Source organism: Cyanistes caeruleus, chromosome 2 (assembly GCF_971803275.1).
Source record: "Cyanistes caeruleus chromosome 2, bCyaCae1.hap1.1, whole genome shotgun sequence".
NCBI classification, from domain to species: domain Eukaryota; kingdom Metazoa; phylum Chordata; class Aves; order Passeriformes; family Paridae; genus Cyanistes; species Cyanistes caeruleus.
In genome coordinates this window covers 63703574-63724437 of record NC_141702.1, presented here as the reverse complement: position 1 = coordinate 63724437, position 20864 = coordinate 63703574, and the positions used below count along the sequence as shown (strand labels likewise).

The window sequence follows — 20864 nt, the reverse complement described above, 5'->3', positions numbered from 1 at the left end:
CTCTAATCAGATCACTTCAGTAATCTGCTACCTCAGTCCCCATGAGAGGACAGGGGAAAATGCCCAGGAGAAGGGAACAGCAAGATGCTGACAGAAACATATACTGTGGAAATCACAGCACAGATGCTGACTACTGATCATTAAATGTGGAGCCTTTCTACACAACTATACTTTCCAAGGCAGCAGAGAGGCTAGCGGGACAAAAAGAAAAAAAAAACCAAAAAACACACCCACAAAACTCTTTAAAAGAAACCTCTCCAAGGAGAGGAGGAAAAACAATTAGAAAGGATTATTATTTTTCCAGCCACATCCCTGACTTCTTTTTGAACAAAGACAGAGGAGAAGGACGGCCTGCTGTGCAGAGTCAGCACAGGCCTGTAAACCCTGGGAAAGATCATGTTGCCACGTAACCCTGCTGTGTGACACAAGCGCATGATCTGCGCCAGCTGCTGCTACTGGAGGTGAGGTGAAGGAGTTCAAAGCTGAACTCTTCCAAAATCCACCTGTTCTCTGAAGGAGTCAGTATTTAAGACCTGATTTCGAGGTGTAAGCAACGCTGGCTTCTCATCCCGCCGGTGGGAGGAACAAGCAGAATCTTACCATGCAAGAGGATGAACTCGAGGATGAACTCTTTTAATTATATAAGAGACTTTGTTGCACTATGTTTCATTTCTGCGTGCCTTCAGGTTGTAAGGCTGTTGAGCAAGAAACTGCCCCTTTTCCAGCATAAATCCCATCCATAAATCATATTTACAGGCCTTAAATATTGGGGATTTATTCAGTGAGTTTTTTCACTGCACAGATATTAGCACATTGTTTAAAGGTGTGCATTGTTTACAATAATTAAATTTAATGATTCAAACAAACTGCTAGTTGCAGCCAAGAATTTACAAACATATTCAGACGGTAAGATCTCCCTCACTTGATAGTTCTAGCTCAAGGTTCTGCCCTTTACCTGCAACAATCCAACCTCGACCAGGGCTGGATTAAAGCACACTTAACATCTCCTGCTGAAAATGCCAGCATATTTGGATTATGGGGTTATATATTGGCCTAACCTCTAATTTGAAGAAATGAAGTCACTTGTGGTTACTTACAACACGGAGCCAAAACTGTGGGGCTCATACAAGCCAAACGAAAAAAATAAATACTTATTTGGTCTGAAAACCGTCTGGAAGAGCATTACTTTCCCCGAGACGGGCTCCCTCAATGTCCTGCTGGGACGCTGGGGCAGGGATGTGGGCACTGGTAGCCTGTGTGCGAGGGCAGGCGCTGCCACGCGTGCCCGTGTGGGTGAGGCCACGGCGGGGGCTCCTGGGGCAGCCGCCTCCCACAGCCGGCCTTCACGGCCTGCGGGCCACGGCCTGCGCGCCGCTCTGCGCAGGGACACGGAGCTCTTCCGGACACAGCCACGCGGCACCGCGCCGGCCCGGGAGCGGAGCGAAGCCTGCGGGACGCAATGGGCAAGCCCCTGGCCGGGGGGAGAGGAATAAGGAAGGAAGAAATGACATCCCGGCTCCCGAAAATCCCGCGGGTGAGTCACGGCGGGCGGGGAGGCGGCGGCGCCCCCTGGCGGCGGCGGGCGCGGCGGTTGTCACAGGCCGGAAAGTCCCTGCGCTCTGCCGGTGGAAATCCCCGGTGGGGGTTTCTGTGTTGTGCTTTCAACCTCCTTCTTTTTTTTTTTTTTTTTTTTCCCTCACCCGGGCGCTTAAACAGAAAGGGAAAAAAAACAAGAGGCTGGGCTCAGCCCTTCATTCCGCATCGGCAGCAGCAGCAGCAGCAGCAGCAGCTCCGGCGGGGAGAGGGTGGAGAGAAGGGAAGGAAGGAGCCCCGGCGCGGTGGGCTTTGATGGATCCCGAGCGCGGCTCCGTCCCATCGCCTCAGCCTCGCTGCTGAGCAGCAGCCGGATCGGCCGGAGGAGGAGCCCGCCGCGGAGAGGTGAGCGCCGCTCTGGGCAGGGCGCGGCGGAGCCCGGGCACTTCAGGAGGAGGGCGCCGCGGGGACCAGGCGGGACTGGCGGCGGCCCCCGGCCTGTCCTGCCCCGTGTGCCGGCCCCCGGCCTGTCCTGCCCCGTGTGCCGGCCCCCGGCCGGGCCCTGCCGCTGTGCCCGCTGCTGCCGGCCCGGCCCGGCCCCGCTGGGGCTTGCAGAGCGGGCGGGCTTGCTGCGAGTGCCGCGGGGAAATCCGCTCTGGAGCTTCGGGCTCCTTCTCCTGGGAAGCTGGCGGGCCGTACTGTGGTGTCCTTTCCACCTTGCATGCTCAGCCTCCAGCGGAGCAGCAGGTCAGGGAACTAAGAACACGGAACGCTTACTGTGTGGAAACCAGTCCTGGGGGATTTAAAAGAGCCTCGGTCCTCATCCTCTGATTTGGTGTAGTACTGTGTTTTGGTTTTGTGTTTTTGGTCTTTGGGCAAAGACCCAAGCAGAAAAATCTATTTGCTTAAAAGGGTGTTTTAGAAGTTTTAGCAATTTATGGAGAAGTTTATTATTTGCTGTTCTTCAGATAGAGGACAGAAAATGAAAATGATTTTATGAAACCATTGGCAGATCTCAGAACAGTATTCAGCTTTCCCGAGCCCAGCATCCTCAGCATTACACGTTTGGAAAGGATGCTGTCCCTAATTATTGTTTACAGCTGTTCCTTTCTGGGAATTCCTAGTCATTACTTGTCAGAAGGTTAAAGCAGCATAGCACACGGCAAAGCACTATAGACTAATAAAACTGTAGCTCAATTTCTACTTTCAAATCTCCAGGTTAGTTGGCTATTGAGTTGTGTTTGTTTCATCACTTTGATTTTGAAAATAAGGGTTGCTTGGCTTTTGTCTTGATTGACATTTATGACTGTAAATAGCACAAGCTGTAATTTCCACGTGTGGAGGGGAAAAAATGCCGGTAGAACATAGTATCGAATAATGTAGTTTCAGTGAGTGCTTCTGTAAACTCAGTACTTTTTGTTACTTAAAGCTGGAAATAACCATTTCAAGGGTCCATGCCGGTAGTGCTTAGTCATGTGATTAGTCTTTATTCGTGTAAAAAAAATCCCATTGACTCAGTGTTTCTACCAACATAAGTAAGGAATTCAGTATTTTGGTCATCTCAGAGCAAAGTACAGCTGTGGTTATCATACAGGTAAGGGATTGTTTATATTTTCTTTTTAGAATAATTCATACATTTAAATACAGGATTGCATAAATAGCATGTGTAAAACTGTATTGGTGAGGAGAGTGGATAAGTAAATGTGTTATTTTCATTTTAAGGCTGTTTGCTGGTGGGGGAATGATGAGAATATGCCATCTTTATTACCTAAAGGAAAGCTTTACCATATGTTGCAAGATGTGACAGCTCTGAGCACAATACCAGGTGTTTTTAGGGTGTGTGAATGACACCACCCTAATGCAGGACTTTGTAGCATCGCCTGTTTCATCCGCCTTTATTTAGGGCTTGTTGGGATGTCCACTGCATCTCTCCATCAGCTGATTCTCAGAGTGGTTATAGAAGTCAGCTCTTGGCACCTGGAGTTTGAGGTCCCCTCTCACCCTGAGAGGGTCTTGCTGAAAGCTTTTGGGCATTTGGAGGTGCATGTTGCCAATGGAAAAGTCTGGGTGAAGAGGAGAGAGCAGCTGTTTCCTTGTGGGGAAGGGGATTCTAAAGCCTTCCTGTGCAAGAGGGGTCTTCTGCCTCCGTAGACGAGGAAATGCCTTCCTAGTCAGTCTGTCAGATTGGAGTTCTTCTTCCTCTCTCTCTGCCTCCTGAACTCCCACCTCCATCAGAAAACTTCCTAATAGTTGCATAAACAATTTTTAGTTGCTTCTTGTTTCCTTGTACCTGATATCCAGAGATTGGTACACGTATACGGCTTGATACTTGTCCCTAGATTCACAGTCACAATGGTGGGTTCTCCTAATGTGACTACTTGTACTCTAAACATTTTAGGCATGCATACTTCTGTCTTGATACAAAAACTTTGCTTTGTTTTTAAACAAAGCAAGAATGTTTGTGGACAGCATGGAGAGTCTCTCCCTGTAAAAATTTGTGTTGTTGTTCTTACTGTAGTGCACAGGGGTTTTGAGGCATTTGGTCCCTGCATTTGGCTCTAACTAGCCACAAAGTTAATATCCTCTGAATAAGTATTTCATAGAGGGTAGCAGGTTTGAGGTTGTGGGTTTCTTTTTTTTTTTTTTTTTTTTTTCTTGCTGTACCCATGAGGCCAGAGTTACTGAAGAAAGGGACACAGGGCAGTGAACAGTACATGTCCTACTGTGGAAATATTTTGGGGGTTTTGAGCCAAATGGAAATGCTTTTTCAGCTCTGTTGACTTACCACTGAGTAATAGTGGCACTGCAGGCTTCACCCCCACACACAGCAGAAGCACTTCTGAGCCATAGCTCTACCACTCACAAAATATAAAGAGCTTTAAGAAAAGTAACCTAAGTCTATCCCCAAGTGACAATATCCTCATCTACCATATCTGGCCATTGTAAGTATGTGACTGATGCTAGCACAGCTTTCAATTCTTTGGGCTCTTTCTGTACTATACTGACCAACACTGCTCAGAATGTATGGGCTGTGGAAATCTGAAATGGTCATTAACTGCCTTTTTTTTTTTTTTTTTTTTTTTTGGCATGTTATCTATACAAAAGCTTTAAATGTGCTTAAATTCAGCAAGTGCATATGGGATTACATTGTGCAATTATCAGTTAGCTAAGTTTCCAGGATAATTTTCCCTTCCCTTGATCCTGCCTTCTCTTACGCTTACTTTGATTTAAATGCTTTTTTTTGAATGATGATGCAGTTTTCTTAGTTATGCATAAATCCTCTTTAATATCACAGTAAATTATATCAGCAAATGAGTGGGATAAACTGATCAGTGTCTGTATCTGAGTAATGCAGAAAAGTTAGTGAATATGAGCTTTAAAAAAACATTCTTTATAAAGGCTTAATTGGACTGTATCCACTCTGTGCTTGATTCAAGCAAAACTTCATCCAGAATCCCACCCTGAAAGTGTTTTCTCAGCCTCTGCAGAAGTGGTAGCACTGTGATAGAAGGGAACTAACATGCCAATAAAAGGATCCTTTTTCATTTCAGATGTCTTCTAGAAATATGGCTGGCCAACACATCCTTCCTCAAGCTTTGTATCAGAGCAATATGCTGAAGGCTATGAAGATCAGAGAGAGGACACCTGATGATCTAGTCAGACCTCCCAGTGGAATAATTCATCACTTCAGGACTATGCACAGATACACCATTGAAATGTTCAGAATGTGCCAGTTTTGTCCCCAGTTTCGGGAAACACTTCAGAAGTCCCTGACTGACCAGGCTACCCAGACTTCACTGGAGCGCCAGAGGAAGCTCAACTGGTGCAGGGAAGTTCGGAAACTTGTTCCTTTGAAGACTAATGGTAAGTTATGAGCAGGTCTTTGCACTCACAGTAAAACAGGTCATACTAATGTAGCATCTTTATTTATAGCATCTGAGTTCACATTACTGAAACAGAAGCACATGGCTTTAAAAATGTGCTGTCTTGTAATCTTAGTTTTGAAAATTAAAATTCTTTCCATGTGATGTACAGTCCTGAGGCTGTAACAGACCCTTGCCCATACCACAGTATGTGAATATTGAAAAATTTCACAGATATTTTCATAATGTCAGTAACCTATGGCTCTTCAGAGTCAAGAACAAGGCAGGGAAATTTGATTTAGGACCCATTGCTTTCCCATGAATCTGACTGCTACATATCAGCTGCCTTATCGGAAGTGCCAGACATCCTTTAATGCCAGTCAAGAGGAGCCTTCAGATGCTTTGAGTGACCAGGGATGCATTTCCATGTATATTTAGCAGAAGCTAATATCCTTCCAATAAGCCCTGCTGTTGTAGCTGGCAGGCAATGCTTGTGTGCTGATCCAGCTTTAACAACAGTGACAGCAATAGCACTCAAAACATGGAGTCTCCGAGGACCCTGACACTGCTGTTCCTGGGGTCAGCACCCCACACTGGGGCTGCTCCCTCATCCTCAGCTCCCTGCCTGGGTTTGCCAGCTCTTGCCTTCCCTCAGGGCCCACCAGTAACTCCTATGTTGTGTGACTGACACCCATCTTTGTGCAACAAAAATTTTGCAGTGCTCTTTTCTTTCAACAGCTGGTTTCAGGACTTGGCTTTTGGGTTCCTCTGTGTGTGTATTGCATCAAGTGCTATAAATGAAAAGGCACAGCAGTAGAGCCAAGATTTCCTGAGCAGGTTATGTTTGTCCAGAGTCTTGAGCAGGAAACCTTGGCACATGACTGTAAGAGTCACCAGGCATTTCACGTTCAGTGGAGAAAAGATTCGGAAAGATTCTATGACTTATGGTCATGCAGCTGCAAACTTGGACTTGGGATTCCTTACAGTACAGGTTGCCCCTAACCAGCAAGAATAGACTGGAACAGTGAGGACTTTAAGAAGAGGAAAAATACGTACACTTCACTCCAGGAGCAGATCACAGCAGTTAGAGCAACACTGGGTGTGGTGGAGCTGTAACATTGTTGAAGTCCATGTTGTGTTCTGTGTTTGCTTCTTTTCATATCTGCTTGTATACACATCGCCCTTATCTTCCTAGTCCACACTTTTCCCTTTCCAAGGTCTGCAGTATTTCTTAGTCTGACTGAGAAACAACATGGCTGTGTTGTACAGAAACCATAAAAATAGACCCATTGGGTAGATGTCACTGCCCAACCTAAAGCCTGATGTTGATGTGTGTGTCTGTAACTGTTGCAGAGGCACTGACCTTCTGGAGGGCTTTTTGGGCTGCCTCTGCTTTGGTGTACAATTCTCATGACTGCAATTAAGGGTGAGCACGGAAGTCATGGAATCTTGAGCTTTGGAAGGACCAGAGTTGCAGCTAGGGCAGGCAGCACTTCGCAGGTACTGGGAAGGTAACATCACTCCAAGTGTTGCATCTTAAAAATTTCACTCAAACGGATTTTCTAGGAAAATGGACAATGCGCACAATTTTTGCCCAGGGCAAAGAGTAGCAGTTTTAGAGCCCCCCTTCTCCAGTCGATACAAATCCTGCAGGGGTTAACACTGCCTTGGGCAGACCCTTGTTGGTGACCACATTGCATTCAGCAACACTGACCTCCTTTGTCTCATGACCATTGGCCCGTGTTACATCTGGGAATAGTGTGGACTTGGATCCCACCCACGAGCAGGCGTGCCATTATATGAGATGCTGAAATATCAGGGCAGGTTGAGGGAAGGGAAGGCAAAGCAAGGTTTGTGGTCTCCCCATAAACTGAGCAGACAAAGAACTTGGCTTCATTTCAGTGCTTCAGGGTCATTAAGTGCATGAGTAGGAGTGGCTTTGGAAACCTGTGAGTTATGCAAAGTAGTTGCATTGAAAGACTTGTGCAGGAGAAGGTAGATTGGACTGTAGGAGAGGATCTCTGAAAGAAGTGCAGAAATCTGGAGAAGCCCTGTATTATTCCAGAAAATAACTTTTTTTTTTTTCTTCTATGTGGCATAAAAAATACTTTTTAAACATTTAGCTGCTTAACCCATAGATGTGGGAGGACTATGTTAGTTCTCTCGGTCAACAGTGGGCTTGCTTCAGAAAATTCTGGGTTTTTTTCTGATTAAGGTTGTAGTTGTTGAAAAGAGAGAAAGTATCTCCTACAGGATCTTTTGATGTATATTTTACTTAATATGTTTGTGAATCTGTGGAGTGATGGGGTTTTCTTAATTAAAATAGACGTTTTGGATCACCACATATTTCTTTGCAGACATTGGAATGGATGATAGAAGGAAAGTGGTAGGAGGTATAAAAATCGAAACTGTTTGGGCTTTTTTTTTTTATTGCTTTTTTTTTTTTATTTAAAAATTCCAGCATCTATTGGCTGTAGAGATCTCACTTGTATAATGAACTGGCATTCATTCCAGCTCGCCCAGCCACACCCCCTGGGAAAGTCCGAGGGAGGCCACACTTCACCCGCAGAACAAAAAGTACAACTGTTGCTCAATTGCTAATCAAGCGGTGTGGGGGAATTCCAAGTGCTGTGTAAGGAATTTTGGGCAGTGCTTCTAAATAAAGAACCGAAAGTGAGCTCTCAGAGAGAGAAAAATTTTAATCTTATCTTTGCTCTAGATTTTGCAAAGGGAAAATTTTAATGGGATTAATATGTCATCTTTCTTGGTCAGAAGGAGAAACCCAGTCAGTTTTTCTGTCTTCTTGGTTGTTCCCTGATTTTTGAGCTCAATTAAGCAGCCTGCAGAATTGAAGTAAGCTTTGCAAGACAGCATTCAGAAAATAGAAGGTAGTTGCAGGAACCTGATATGCACCAATCCCATGACAATTTATGAAGCACTGTGTAGATTTCAAATGGTATCTTATTTGGGAACTGGAGTCTGTTGTAGGCTTTTCCCTGCAATTTCACAGACTAAGTAGCAGAAGTGTTCACAAATTATATAATTGAACTAAAAATGTGTGTGGCAAACTGGGTTTAATTCTTTTGTGGGAGTTCTTTGGGTGGATTTGTTTGGGTTTCTTTTTTCACGTGAGAAAAATCTAGTAGCTTTACCAGGGTTGATGTCTTCTATTCCAAGAAAATTGCTATGGTTTCTTAGCATTGGGTAAATCTGTTTACCACTGTGGTAAAATATCAGAGCTAGTTTTGCCTCTGAGCACATGACAGTAATAATTCTTGATGTCTCCCTTTCAGGGGAGACATTTGCTTTTGAAGAAGGTGGCTAGAGATACAATTTGAAACCCAGGCATGGATGTATTTTTTGTCACACCTTTTAATTAAGTTGTCTCCTCTGAGTCTCAGTTTCCCCTCTGAAACTGCAGAATATCACAATCCTTCCTATCTGTAAAGAGGAATTTTTCAAAGCACGGAGATTGTGTAAATGAAAATCCAATCAATGTTTTTCATTTACTTAGTTTTGATTTTGTGTTTTAAAAACCAGTCCTCTAAACAATATATGTAACAAACCAATTTGCTGTCATTTCTGAGAGGAAGGCCAGAGGTGTTCCTATGATTGCTTTACATAAATCACCTCCCATTCCCTTTCTGTCTCCTTTTTTATTACCATTCCTCGATCAAGCACAGCCAAGTGCCAGGCAGTGCTCATCATGGATTGTGAGGCTATAGTTGGTGTTACTATAATATTTTCTTAGTGGTTTCCATTATCTCAGCCTCATGTCATTTGGGATATATTTCTATAAACACCAATGAGGGAGATTGACATCTTTTTTTGTAAATTTAAGATGACTTTGTTGTGTTTAAAAAGCTATTTCAGCTGTGTTTGACATTTAGAGTTGACACCAAAATTTAGTTTGTGGTATCAGTCAAAATTAAGTAAGATAGGTGAGGGGCATTGCTGGATGGCAGCTTAACTTGGACTGGTACAGAGACAGAAACAGTAGGGAGGGAAGTTTTCTTTTTCTGTCTCTGAACAGAGACCATAATTCTGGTCTCCTTCTTCACAACCCTTCTGTCTGAGGCTTAGAGAGAAGTGCACAGGGAATATGCTTATGTGCAGTGTAATTCTACATCTCACAGGCTTGTGGTGTTTTATTTAAGTAGCCATTTGAAAATAATGCACTCTTTCTTCTTTTTTTGCAGGTGATGGAAATTGCCTTATGCATGCTGCCTCACAGTACATGTGGGGTATTGAAGATATCGACCTTGTCTTAAGAAAAACATTGTTTAGTGCTCTCAGGGAGATCGACACACGGAACTTCAAGCTCCGCTGGCAGCGGGAGGCTGTTAAATCCCAGGAGTTTGTAGAAACGGGACTCCATTATGACACCCGGGTAAGGCAGCCTGAGGGAATGGTGCTGTTTTCTGAGTTTTTCTGCCTTGCCTTGCTGATTCTGTTTGCTTTGTGGCTTCATGGATTCTGTCATTAATGGAGAGCAGAAATTTCCTTTGGAGGAAATGGGAAAATGTGATTATTTGAGCACTGCTGTGCTGCAGCTGGCTCCTGACCTCCATGTCTTTGAACCATTGGTGACAGCTGTTTCTTTCCTCAGAACTGGGAGGAGGAGTGGGAATACCTCATTGAAATGACCTCCCCAGAAGTATCTGGGGCTCGAAACAGGCTTCCCTATAATGCACTGGAAGAAATCCACATCTTCATCCTTGCTAACATCCTCAGAAGGCCAGTCATTGTCCTTGCAGGTGAGTTGTCTGGCCAGTCATCCCACTGTGTTACTCTTGTGCTGTGTTAGTAATCTTAGTCAACAGCTGTTGTTTTCAGGTGGATGCATTTCAGAACACGGTGTTTCCAGCAATTATTCCAAAACGCCCAGCATACATTTTCTCTTCCCTGTAGCACATACTTATTTGTGTTTTCTTTTTCTTCTTCATGTAGATAAAGTGGTTAGAAGTTTAGAGTCAGGCTCCAGTTTTGCTCCTCTGAATGTTGGTGGTGTTTACTTGCCTCTCCTGTGGCCATCTGAAGAATGCTACAGATACCCAATTGTGCTTGGCTATGACAACATGCATTTTACACCACTGGTGACTCTGAAGGACAGTGGGCCAGGTATTTTTCAAGAACTTCATTTGGTATTTATGTTCCTTCTTCAAAACCACTGTGTTGGTAATGCATTTGAAATATGATCTGGTTTAGATTTGCATTTTTAAAGTTAAATAAGATTAATTTGCAATATATTCGTAAAATGTGAGCAGAAAGAGCTTTGATTTTTTGAGTCTGTGAATCTGAGTAGGAACTAAAGGTTACCTTTAAGTTCAACCAACTAAAGGTTGAAAGTAGAGTGCAACTCACCTGCTTGCAGGCTAGAATTGGTCAAAGGGTAGCCTCTGCTTTATTGTGTTCTGGCCTCCTTTCTACATCGTGAGAGAAGAAGCTTTGAAGGGTGCAGTCTCACTGCAGGTATCACTGGCTGGCAGGAATAATGAAATATATGCTTTACCATTTTTAATGCATCTCTTCTGAGTAGACAGCAGTTCTCTAGATTCAGGTTAAAGCATCATCCCACCAAAAGGCATAAGATCTACAATCCTGTTCACATGGAGAAGATAGTTGCTATGGGGACATTAAAACTACTGTTGGATGAGGCTAAATTTGTGATGTAGTTGTGTCTGCAACCTCCCCCAGTGGTACCACATAGAAACTGATTGCTCTGCCCAGCCGTTCTCCTCTCTCTCAAAAATTTAATGGTGATATCGCCATGTATTGCATTTTGTGGTTATTCCTAACTGCCTGGTTATGTGTGTGTGTATGAATATACATATATATATATGTATATATATATGTGTGTGTGTGTGTATATTTATCTATACATATCTATATCTATCTGTGTGTGTATGTGTTAATCCATCTTGTTTCCCCACAGAAATCCGGGCTGTCCCTCTGGTTACCAGTGAACAAGGCAGATTTGAGGATTTGAATGTGCATTTTCTGACAGATGCAGAAGAGAGGGAGAAAGAGCAGCTGCTAAAAGACTACTTGATAGTGATAGAAATTCCAGTGCAAGGCTGGGATCATGGTACAACTCATCTAATTAATGCTGCAAAGTGAGTGTCATTCCTATTTCCTCAAAGTTACCTTGTTTATAGGGGTGAGACAAGCTGGGCAGCCCAGTGAGTTCTTTTGGTCTTTCCTTCCTTCCTAGGTGGCCCATGTGTTTACTATCTGAAATATGAAATATTGTCATTATTGCTGATATGTTTTGAAGTAGTGTGAGCTGAGGCCAGTCTCAAATTTAAAGGCAAAAATGTGTTCAAACTTAACAAACTGAAACTAGCATTTTAGAAGAAAAAATCCACTTGATCAGTTTCACTGACTTACGGATTTCACAGGAAGGTGGCTGAAAAGTAGTTAAATGCAGGAACTAGTTAGCCCAAGCTCTTGAGCTTTGTGTAAGGGCACATTGCATAATGGGCAGTTGGTGTAACTTTAGCTGCCCTGGGGAAAGTACTTGGCAGTATGTTCTGAGCACAGATGCTTCAACACCCTGGGCTGTTCTGTGTGGCAGTTGGCAGGAAGCTGTGGCCGGTGGAGAACTGGTGTCTCTGCTTGTCCCCCTGATGGCTGAGCATCAATAGCATGGCAGGGAACAGCTGGCAACACCCACCAGCTTCTCATATTCAATGGACATTGGCAGTGATGCTCAACCAGTCCCCTGAGAACTGATGGAGGGAAGTAACTCTCTGTGTCCTCTGCCTTTGCTTCTACTACCACACAGAAAGGAATCTTTATGCTGTTGGCTAGTTCTGGTGCAGGGGCGTTGAAAATTGAAGTCTTTCTACCCAGAGGATATATATGCACACGTGAAGGGTAGCACTGGAGCTTCCCTAGTTGCTCTGCCTAGTTGTGTTCTGGAGCATTGCCAGAAATGTTAGCTCCTCATCCTAGCAACTATGGCATGGTGAAACTCCAGTGTAGGGTTTTCCCTGTAGCTGTAGGCAGAGTAAGGATGGTGTGATGGGTGCACCACACTGAAGTCCCACAGTTTGTTAGAAGAATTCTGCTGTTAGATACAGACCCAAAAGGGCAGAACCAGGAGCAGATTTCATGATGAACTGTCTCATGAAATGCTGAGCCCATTGTAGGAAGGGCTTGTTCTTAGTGTCTGTTGGTAAAGAAAGGGGTCTTCTACTCTAACCTCTGCTCAGCTGAGCACTGTTCCTGAGAGAAATTCACCATTTGTGGGACTTTCTGCTTCTGAGAGATTACACATATTCTTTGTGCAAACATCTCTTAGACAGAAAACCTTCACCTACAAAGCCTTTTAAGAAGACTTCTGTTTAGCGTTGTTTCAGGGCATTTATTTCAGATGTGAAAGTCTCAATCACTGAACACCTGCTTTTAAAATGATTTACAGCAAAAGTGTAACATCCCAGATCTTCTGTCTGAGTAAAATTAAACTTGCATTAAATTGCATAAAATTGCATTAAATCTGTATTTCCTTCCCATATTGCTTGTATTTGCTTCCACTCCCACCATCTGCTCCTTTCAACCACTGATGCAGTCTTCTTTTTTTTGGCTGTCAGGTTAGATGAAGGCAACCTACCCAAAGAAATAAACCTCGTGGAAGATTACTTTCAACTGGTACAGCATGAGTACAAGAAGTGGCAGGAGAATGCTGAACCTGCTAGAAGAGAGACATGTTCCAGGAACAGACAGGAACTGTCACTTTCCCAGCTCTCCCTCTTACAGATGAAATGTGAAACACCAAATTGCCCTTTCTACATGTCTGTGAACACCCAGCCCTACTGCCACGAATGCTTTGAGCAGAGGTCCCAAGGGAAAAAAGGCAGAAAGCAGATCTCCAAATCAGCACCTGAGAAGGTGAAGGCAGCTGGGTCAGGCTCCTCCCGTGGGGATATTTGTGAAGCTGGGGGATGGACATCTGAAGGGCCTGTAACAGAGCCTCGCTCTGCACCTCCGACCGCTCCGAGCCTTTTTCTGTACAGTGAAACCACAGCCATGAAGTGCAGGACCCCAGACTGCCCCTTCACATTGAATGTGCAGCACAATGGGCTGTGCGAACGCTGCTACAACTCCAGACAGCTCAGTCCCTGCAACAACTTGGATGACCAGAGACACTTGGACTATGCCACGTGCAAAATGTGCCGTCAGAAGGCCAAGAGGACCTTCAATGGTATATGCAGCACTTGCTTCAAAAGGTCTACAGAGCAGTCCCCAAATGGCAGTCCCGCTTTTCTGCCCACCTGCCACCAGAGATCAACATCTGACCCGTCCCAGATCTCACAGATCCTGCACCAGCACTCCTGCCATCAGGCTCCCAACAGCCATGGCAAGGAGCCCCCGCCACCAGCACTGCCTCCGGCGGGGAACAGGGAAGGCACCCTCTGTAGGAAACCTGGTTGCAAGTTTTTTGGGACATCACAAAATGAGGGCTTTTGCACGCTCTGTTTCTTTGAGTACAGGGAAAACCATGGTAAGTGGAAATGGAGTGAGCTTTGGCACACTTTGGCTGCAGATGAGCCTCCTCGAACTGTGGCATTCTGTGTGTACTGGGTATAGAAGGGCGGGGGTAATGAAAACAGTGTGAGGAGAAGGTGATTTTCTGTCTGTTATTATCCCCTTGTCATGGTTAACCCCAGCCAGCAACCAAGCCCCACACAGTTGATCACTCACTCTCCCACCATTGGGCTCAGGTGGAGAATCAGAAGCGTAAAAGCTGGAGAACTCATGGCTGGGATAAAAACAGTTTGATAGGAAAAGCAAAAACTGCATACACAAGCAAAGCAAAATAAAGAACTAATTCATTGCTTGCCATGGGCAGGCAGGTGTTCAGGCTGTGTCTTCTCCCAACCTCCCATGCACCCTTGCCAGTAGGGCAGTGTGAAGAGCAGGAAAGGCCTTGTCTTTGTGTAGGCCCTGCTCAGCAATAACAAAAACATCTCAATATATTCAGCCTTGTGCTCAGCACAAATCCAAAACACAGCCCCATACCAGCCACTGTCTTTTACCCCAGACAAAACCAGCATACCATAAAGGGGCACATGGCAGCAGTGTGAGAAATCTGTGAAATCTCATGTAAAACTGCATTTCAGCTTTGATGGAAGCAAAACCAACTCAAGAAGGGGTGGCTTTTGATACCTCCCCGTCATCCACCGCAGTCACGGTTTGGTATGAATTTTCTTCACAGCTAGACAAGTTGTAGAGGTCAGTGAGGGAACTGCTGTAAATGTATGGAGGTTACTAAAAATCAGTTATGTTAGCAAGGTGTTTAAAAAGCCTTGAAGAATCAGTAGATCTCTATCTGTTCTGGGTGTAACAGGTATAATGCTCTGGAGGAACCGCTGTAGTTACCTTGACAAGCAGAGCAAGTAGAAGTTGACTGTAGATAATTAGCTTGTATTTTGGAGTGTATTTAGGAGTGTGTTGTTATACTCTACCTCAAAATCTTCCTTGGTAATACCCTGTGTGTGCATGCACGTGTGTTTAAAGACTGACCTTCAAAAAGGCAATAGTCTCTGAATAAATCACAGCATGAATTCTTCATCTTTCATGCGACTGCCCTGTTTCACAGGTAAAGAGCCCTTAGGTATAGAGCCTGAAAGGCACATGTAAGAAAGAATTATTACTTATCTCTTCAGACTATTTTACTGCTGATAAGTTTGCTGATACAAATAAAGAAACATGGAATAGATTGGGTTGGAAGGGACCCTTAAAGATCATCTAATTCAACCCCCCTGCTGTTGGCATAGACATCTTTCACAACAATGATCTTTCCACATGCGTTCAGTTTAGGGAACTTCTGTGCCAGCTTGCAATACCTTATTTTCCAGCATTGCTCACAATGAATTTTTTTTTCCTTCTGATTCTGGAACATATAAGATTGCTTCATGAGACTGAAAAGTATAATGCACTTCTTCCCCTTAAGCTCTGTACCACTGTACTTCAATTATCTGATGTGACTGAAATGGGGGAGGCTGAAATGGGTAGGTCACAGATGACAGTCAAAGCAAAGTCAAAGGTGAAATTTGTCTTGACTTCAGTGGGATCTAGGCTTCCCACTTTGGGCAAGTTTTTCCCAAATCATCTGTTTCAATAACTTACATGGAAATCAGGCTGCATTGGCACTCTTATTTATGTAACATGAAGGAAGATGTACCAACTGGGGGGGGGGGAGTGGTCCTCAGGATTGTCAAAAACCCATGTTTGAGGCTAGTTGAGCTTTTTAATTTATTTTCATTTTTTAAGGTGGGGAGCTTTGGGTCATCAGATCTATTGGGCACATTCAAACTGCTCCTGTTCACACTTTGCATTACAGACAGTGTTTTGCTACGCCACCAGAGGAGATCTCAGAGGAAGTCTTCGGCAGCAGATCAGACGGGGAGCTCTGCTGCCGGCTTCCGTAACACTGTGTCCTGCCAGCGGCGTGACTGCGGCACCCTGGGCAGCACCATGCTCGAGGGGTACTGCCAGAACTGCTTCATTATAGCCCAGAACCAACGATTCCAAGAAGCCAGAAGGACAGAAGAACAGCTGGTGAGACAGCCAGAAGTAAGTGTGAACTTCTCAAAATCTTCCTCTTGTTTAGCACTGCATGTTCTTCCCTTGTGGGAACAGCTTGGGATCCATACTAGAAAATCCTCAAATGACTGCATCTTAACTATCATGGAAAGACGAGCATAGAGCATATGATTTTTTTTTCTGCTGTAAAAAGTCATTCTTAGTTTAGGGTTGTTATGGCCATGCTCTGTTTTACCTCAGCTAGGATTTTGCCAGCAATTTCAGTGGAAGCAATTGGACCAACAGCTAGGTTATTTTGTTGATTGGGCAGAGATTTTCATTCTTACCCTTTGAGCTGTGCAGCTGTATCAAGGGGTTCAAGCTGCATTTTTGATTGAGTCCATCACAGAGATAAGGCTTTTTTCAATTTGGTTTGTTTTGGTCTTTTTAGAACTAAGGGTTGCCAAAGATAAAAAAAACAGTATTTTTTCCTAAGAAATGACAGAATTTCTTTGGTAAAACTCAACTTGGCTCTTGGTGTTGCACTTTCTAGGAGCACCTGTGAACAATCCCCAAGTGGTTACCTATACAAACCACGAACAGACTAGAAAGGAAATGAAAGGATGTTTGTGCTACCGGCACAGTGACTGACAATGTGTTTTAATACTTTTTAAGAGAACAGGGCAGCACAGAGATGTGCAGCGAGCAGCATTGAGTACCCAGAAGAGACAGTGTTCTGTGGCTTCGTGTAGAAACAACGTGGCCTGCAGAAGTGATGATCTGTGCCCGGAGTGCCGGCGCCTTGGTCAGCTGCCACCATCGAGGAGTGCCAGGGAGCCGGTGGCACAGGAGCCTCCCAAGCAACGCTGCCGAGCCCCTGCCTGTGACCACTATGGCAATGCCAAGTGCAACGGCTACTGCAATGAATGCTACCAGTTCAAACAGATCTATGGCTAGTGGGGAACAAGAAAGCAATACTAGCTACTTCCTTCCCTGAAATGGTGCTACGTCCAAAACACTTAAACAGTCCTGGGAGTGGGAGGGTGGGGGGAAACATAAGCTGTCTGCTCAGATCATCTTTATTCCCAAGAATGGGAATAAATTTCTACTTCCTCTAAACACTGCATACAAGGACTGCTGAGAACGTCACATTGCCTTCTGCACAGAGCTTTTGTTCATGACTAAGCTCCTACAATGCCATATTTAATTCTTGGACTTCCCAGGAGGAAGTGTGAAGCATTTGAATCCAAAGAACTTCCCAGTTCTGCCTCTTTCTCAATACATCCCCTCTCCCAGGCAAGGAGCCATGTCTACTGTCAGAGGTGCAGGACCTTTTTGTGTTTGCATACGTCAGTCAGGGGCAAGTCCTTCCTGAATGGGAATTACCCAGGACAGACTTGCACAACTTCCAGCTGGCATCTGAAGAAAAGTGGTTTGATTTGCCCGTGTCCTTGCTGTTCCTACAGAGCTCGCCAGGGCAGGAGCTCCCACGGGGATTTAGGGTGACAACAGCAAGCAGTTCTGTGTTTGCAGAGCCCTCAGCAAACCACAGCCAGAAACAAGACCAGCACTGGTCTGCTCCATATGCTTCAACATGCTTAACCTACCCAGCATTTAGACCCTTTCTCCAGATCCCAAGACAACTGGAAAGACAGAAGCTGCAGAAGAAATGCATGTGATGGGGAAAATGAATCCTGCCATTTCCCACTTGAGTGGAAGGAATTACCTCCAACAGACAGGAAAAACCCCAAAGCCCTTTGTCTTCACTTCTGAAACAAGATTGACTCTTGTCTCTCTTGCACTGCAACTGTCAGGAGTACGTGTGTGCTGTTCATACCCTCCCTCCCCATTTCTGTCACACTTTATGTCATCCTTAATGTGATTCTGTTACCATGCAAACAGCTGGGAGCTGAGTAACAAGAGTTCTTCAGAGCTGAGATTTTACTCCTGAAGTTTATGCATCCACTTCGCAACCTGCAATACTTTCTTTAGCAACCTCAGCTTTACCACTGTGCCTGTTACCTGCTTCTCTCTTCTCCTTTTACACCTTTTAAGTTTTCAGCATCTGTTTTGCTGCTATGATTTTGGAGGTGATACCTCTTCTAATTTGCTTCTCAAGTTTAGAAGCTTTTTCTTTTTCTAGTTACTAAAAAAAACCCAGTTACTAAAAAGAAAAAAAAATTAAATAACTCATGACTTATTTCTGTTAAATTTTATATATTTTGTGAACCTTAATGTGAACGTATGTTTTATTAAAGTATTTATATTATTTGAAACAATGCAATTTGAAATTTGCACAGCTAGGTTTTTTTTTACATCTATTTACTCTAGTGTTGAAAGTTACAAACTTAAATGTATAATAGAAAAATTTTCTCTGGTAAAAAGAAATAAATTATTGAAGGATTGAATTTGTTATTTTTATATCCATGTGAGAGAGCGCAGTTGAGGATGGGACACCCCCTGAAGGAAGCATTCCTGTTCAGCAGTACCATTCAGCATGTTACTGACTGCTCCTTGGTGCAGATGATACAGCTTTGAAGAGGTGATAACTTGCTGTAAGTGGTTGTTCTCTCAGGAAGGCCTCTTGGTTCTGTTGAAGGACCTGGGCATAAGGGGTTGGCTCCTGTGGGTGCAGAGTATTTTCAGTCCCCAGAAAAAGGAGTGTGGGAGAGTATGCATGGTGCAGGAGCAGACTGCAACAAAACCTAAGCTACACTGACTTGCCTTGGCTTTCTGTGTTAACCCATCCATTATTCCAGGAATTCCCAATAAGTGGTACTTGAGTGCCACCCTGGGAGGTGGTGATGGCAGCACACTATCCCAGCCTCCACAGCTGTGTGTGCAGCCCCAAAGGCACAGAGCAGGCCTACAACCTTCCCTCTGCCAGGGACGGCAGGGAAGCCTTGGCATCAGAGTTGCTCAGTAGCTCATGAAGAGCAAGTTGCCAACTGCTGTTTGAAAAACTACATGAAAGCAGTGTTTTTGTCTCATCCTGAGCTCAGCCCAACCAAGCCTCCCTGCCAGGGGATTTCTGCACTGTAACTCCTGTACTGGCACTCAGGTGTTTCAGACCGCTGCCTAGACTATCATGGCTCGTAGGTGTTGCTCGTGACCTGAAAGAAAAATATGAGTCAAGGCTGCAAACATCCCTGTGCAGTCGAGGACACTTTCCTAAGAGGCTGACCTCTCAGCTCAGTTGCTGTATATCCTGGTTAAATCTTTAATCCATAGCCCAGCTCCCTCTGCACTCACAGAGCTTACCTCTGCTTTCAGAGCATAAAACCTGGAAGTCAGCCTACATCCCACAGATCAGAGCCTGCTAGACCTACCAACCTCTTCTCTGCAGTATATTGCTCTTTTACAGAATCTGCCTCTGTCGACCAGAGATACCCACCTCACCCTTTCTTTACAGCTCATGCAGCTCACACGTCCCTGTGATTCATTTGCACCAGGCAGGCACCTCAGTGGTGAAAGAGCAGGCAGAGATTGGGAGGGATGTCTGCAGCCAGGCAGCAGCAGATGGAGGCAGCTCATGGCATCCACTCTCAGCAGCCACAAGCCCCTGCTCACTGGAAAGACAGAACCTCCATCATGTCAATGTCATCTCCTCAGTGTCAGGAGGCTGAATTACTCCACTTGCTGTTAATTGCAACTTCTGCAGAGAGGAAGGGTTTCTGATCGAATGCCCCAGATCCCACCGATTCTTGTTGCTGTTTTCTGGGCCCATTACTCATAACCCTTATGTCACATGAAGCTGGTCTCATTCTGAAGCTCCCATGTAAATGAGTGCCCAGCCTATCTCTTGTGATTTACTTGTGTGGGAACATTAAAGCTAGTGGGGCCTTTTTTTTTTTTTTTTAATACTTTGGTATTTCCCTTATGTCCTTAGGGGATTTTGACCCTCCTGATGCTTTCTGCTCTTTGCCTAGACAGCTCTTCAAGTTCATCTATTTTTCCTTCCTGTTCTGCATGAGAGAATTTTATTTGGAGTCTCCCTTTTTGTGACCACTTCACTTAGGAAGGAAGGCTTTTCTAAGTCTTTTCTAAGACACATATATTTGATAGCTAGAGATTTTTTTCTTAGCAGAAAGGCAAAACTAGTAGAGAATCATAGAATTGTTAAGATTTAATGAAATCGCCAAGATCACAGGTCCACTGTTAACCTAATACCACTAAACCATGTCCCCAGGTACCACATATACACCCTTTTTGAACACTCCCAGAGATAGAGACTCAAACATTTTCCTGGGCAGGCTGTTCTGATGCCTGATAATCATTTCAGTGAGGGAATTTTTCCTGTTACCTAACCTGAAACTGCACTGGTGCGTTAGAAGACATTTACTCTTGTCGTGTCACTTTTACCTGGGAGAAGAGACTGACTCTCAACCTGGAGACAACCTCCCTTCATGAAGCTGTAGAGCATTTTCTCCAGGCTAAACAGTCCTAATATAAAACAAATGGCTTATTGACTACTTATATTATACTGGAATTCCTTGTAATATAGTGCAGAAAGGGATTTCTGTAGAGGCTTACACATTCATTTTATTTGGGGAAGGGATACTTCAGATGAATATAAGATGATCAGAATATTATCTATGTTTCTGGATTTCTCAGGGATATAACCACTCAATTTACAGATAACATGATAAAGAGAAGAGGAAATCACTTAGTACATTTTCAGTGTAGAGAGTGCATAGATTTATCTTTTGATATTTCAGTGCTCTGCCTGGCAAGTTTTTGGCATGATCCAAACTACTAGGCCACTTAACAGGTTTGGGATCATGAAACAACATGTGCTGTGTTAGATTGAAACATTTAACACTGAGCTACTGACCTGATAGCTGCTTTGCCAGCTGTCTTTCATCCTGATGTCCCTGCACTTGCTGCAGACTGTCCTAATCTCTACCACCCCATTCCTCAGTGTCTGAAGTCAGCTAA

The 20864-nt window shown here is 44.3% G+C and overlaps 1 protein-coding gene and 1 long non-coding RNA gene across 9 annotated transcripts in view; one reads left to right on the top strand and one right to left on the bottom strand.

The window, feature by feature from the left end:
- LOC111927020 (uncharacterized) overlaps positions 1 to 1580 on the bottom strand; it is a 49983-nt gene extending 48403 nt beyond the window's left edge. The window contains exon 1 of one of the 2 annotated variants that reach the window (XR_015283305.1): positions 1098 to 1580. This is a non-coding gene — a long non-coding RNA (uncharacterized LOC111927020). The remainder of the gene's footprint in view (positions 1 to 1097) is intronic. The other variant, XR_002863341.2, reaches the window with a different exon arrangement.
- Positions 1264 to 18334, top strand: TNFAIP3 (TNF alpha induced protein 3). Of its 7 annotated transcripts, none has more exons than XM_086877477.1 (10): positions 1264 to 1534; positions 1717 to 1938; positions 5085 to 5397; positions 9596 to 9786; positions 10006 to 10153; positions 10347 to 10517; positions 11332 to 11512; positions 12992 to 13902; positions 15745 to 15977; positions 16602 to 18334. In XM_086877477.1, exons 3-10 carry the CDS (start codon positions 5085 to 5087, stop codon positions 16881 to 16883), a joined length of 2430 nt encoding a protein of 809 aa, XP_086733603.1. In that variant the 5' UTR covers positions 1264 to 1534; positions 1717 to 1938; the 3' UTR covers positions 16884 to 18334. The 7 variants fall into 7 exon arrangements, with proteins under 7 accessions (XP_086733603.1, XP_086733608.1, XP_086733602.1 ...); XM_086877482.1 differs by having other exon boundaries at positions 1291 to 1534; positions 16480 to 18334; XM_086877483.1 differs by lacking the exons at positions 1264 to 1534; positions 1717 to 1938 and adding exons at positions 2368 to 2751; positions 3070 to 3127 and having other exon boundaries at positions 16480 to 18334.
- The last annotated feature ends 2530 nt before the right edge of the window (positions 18335 to 20864 follow it).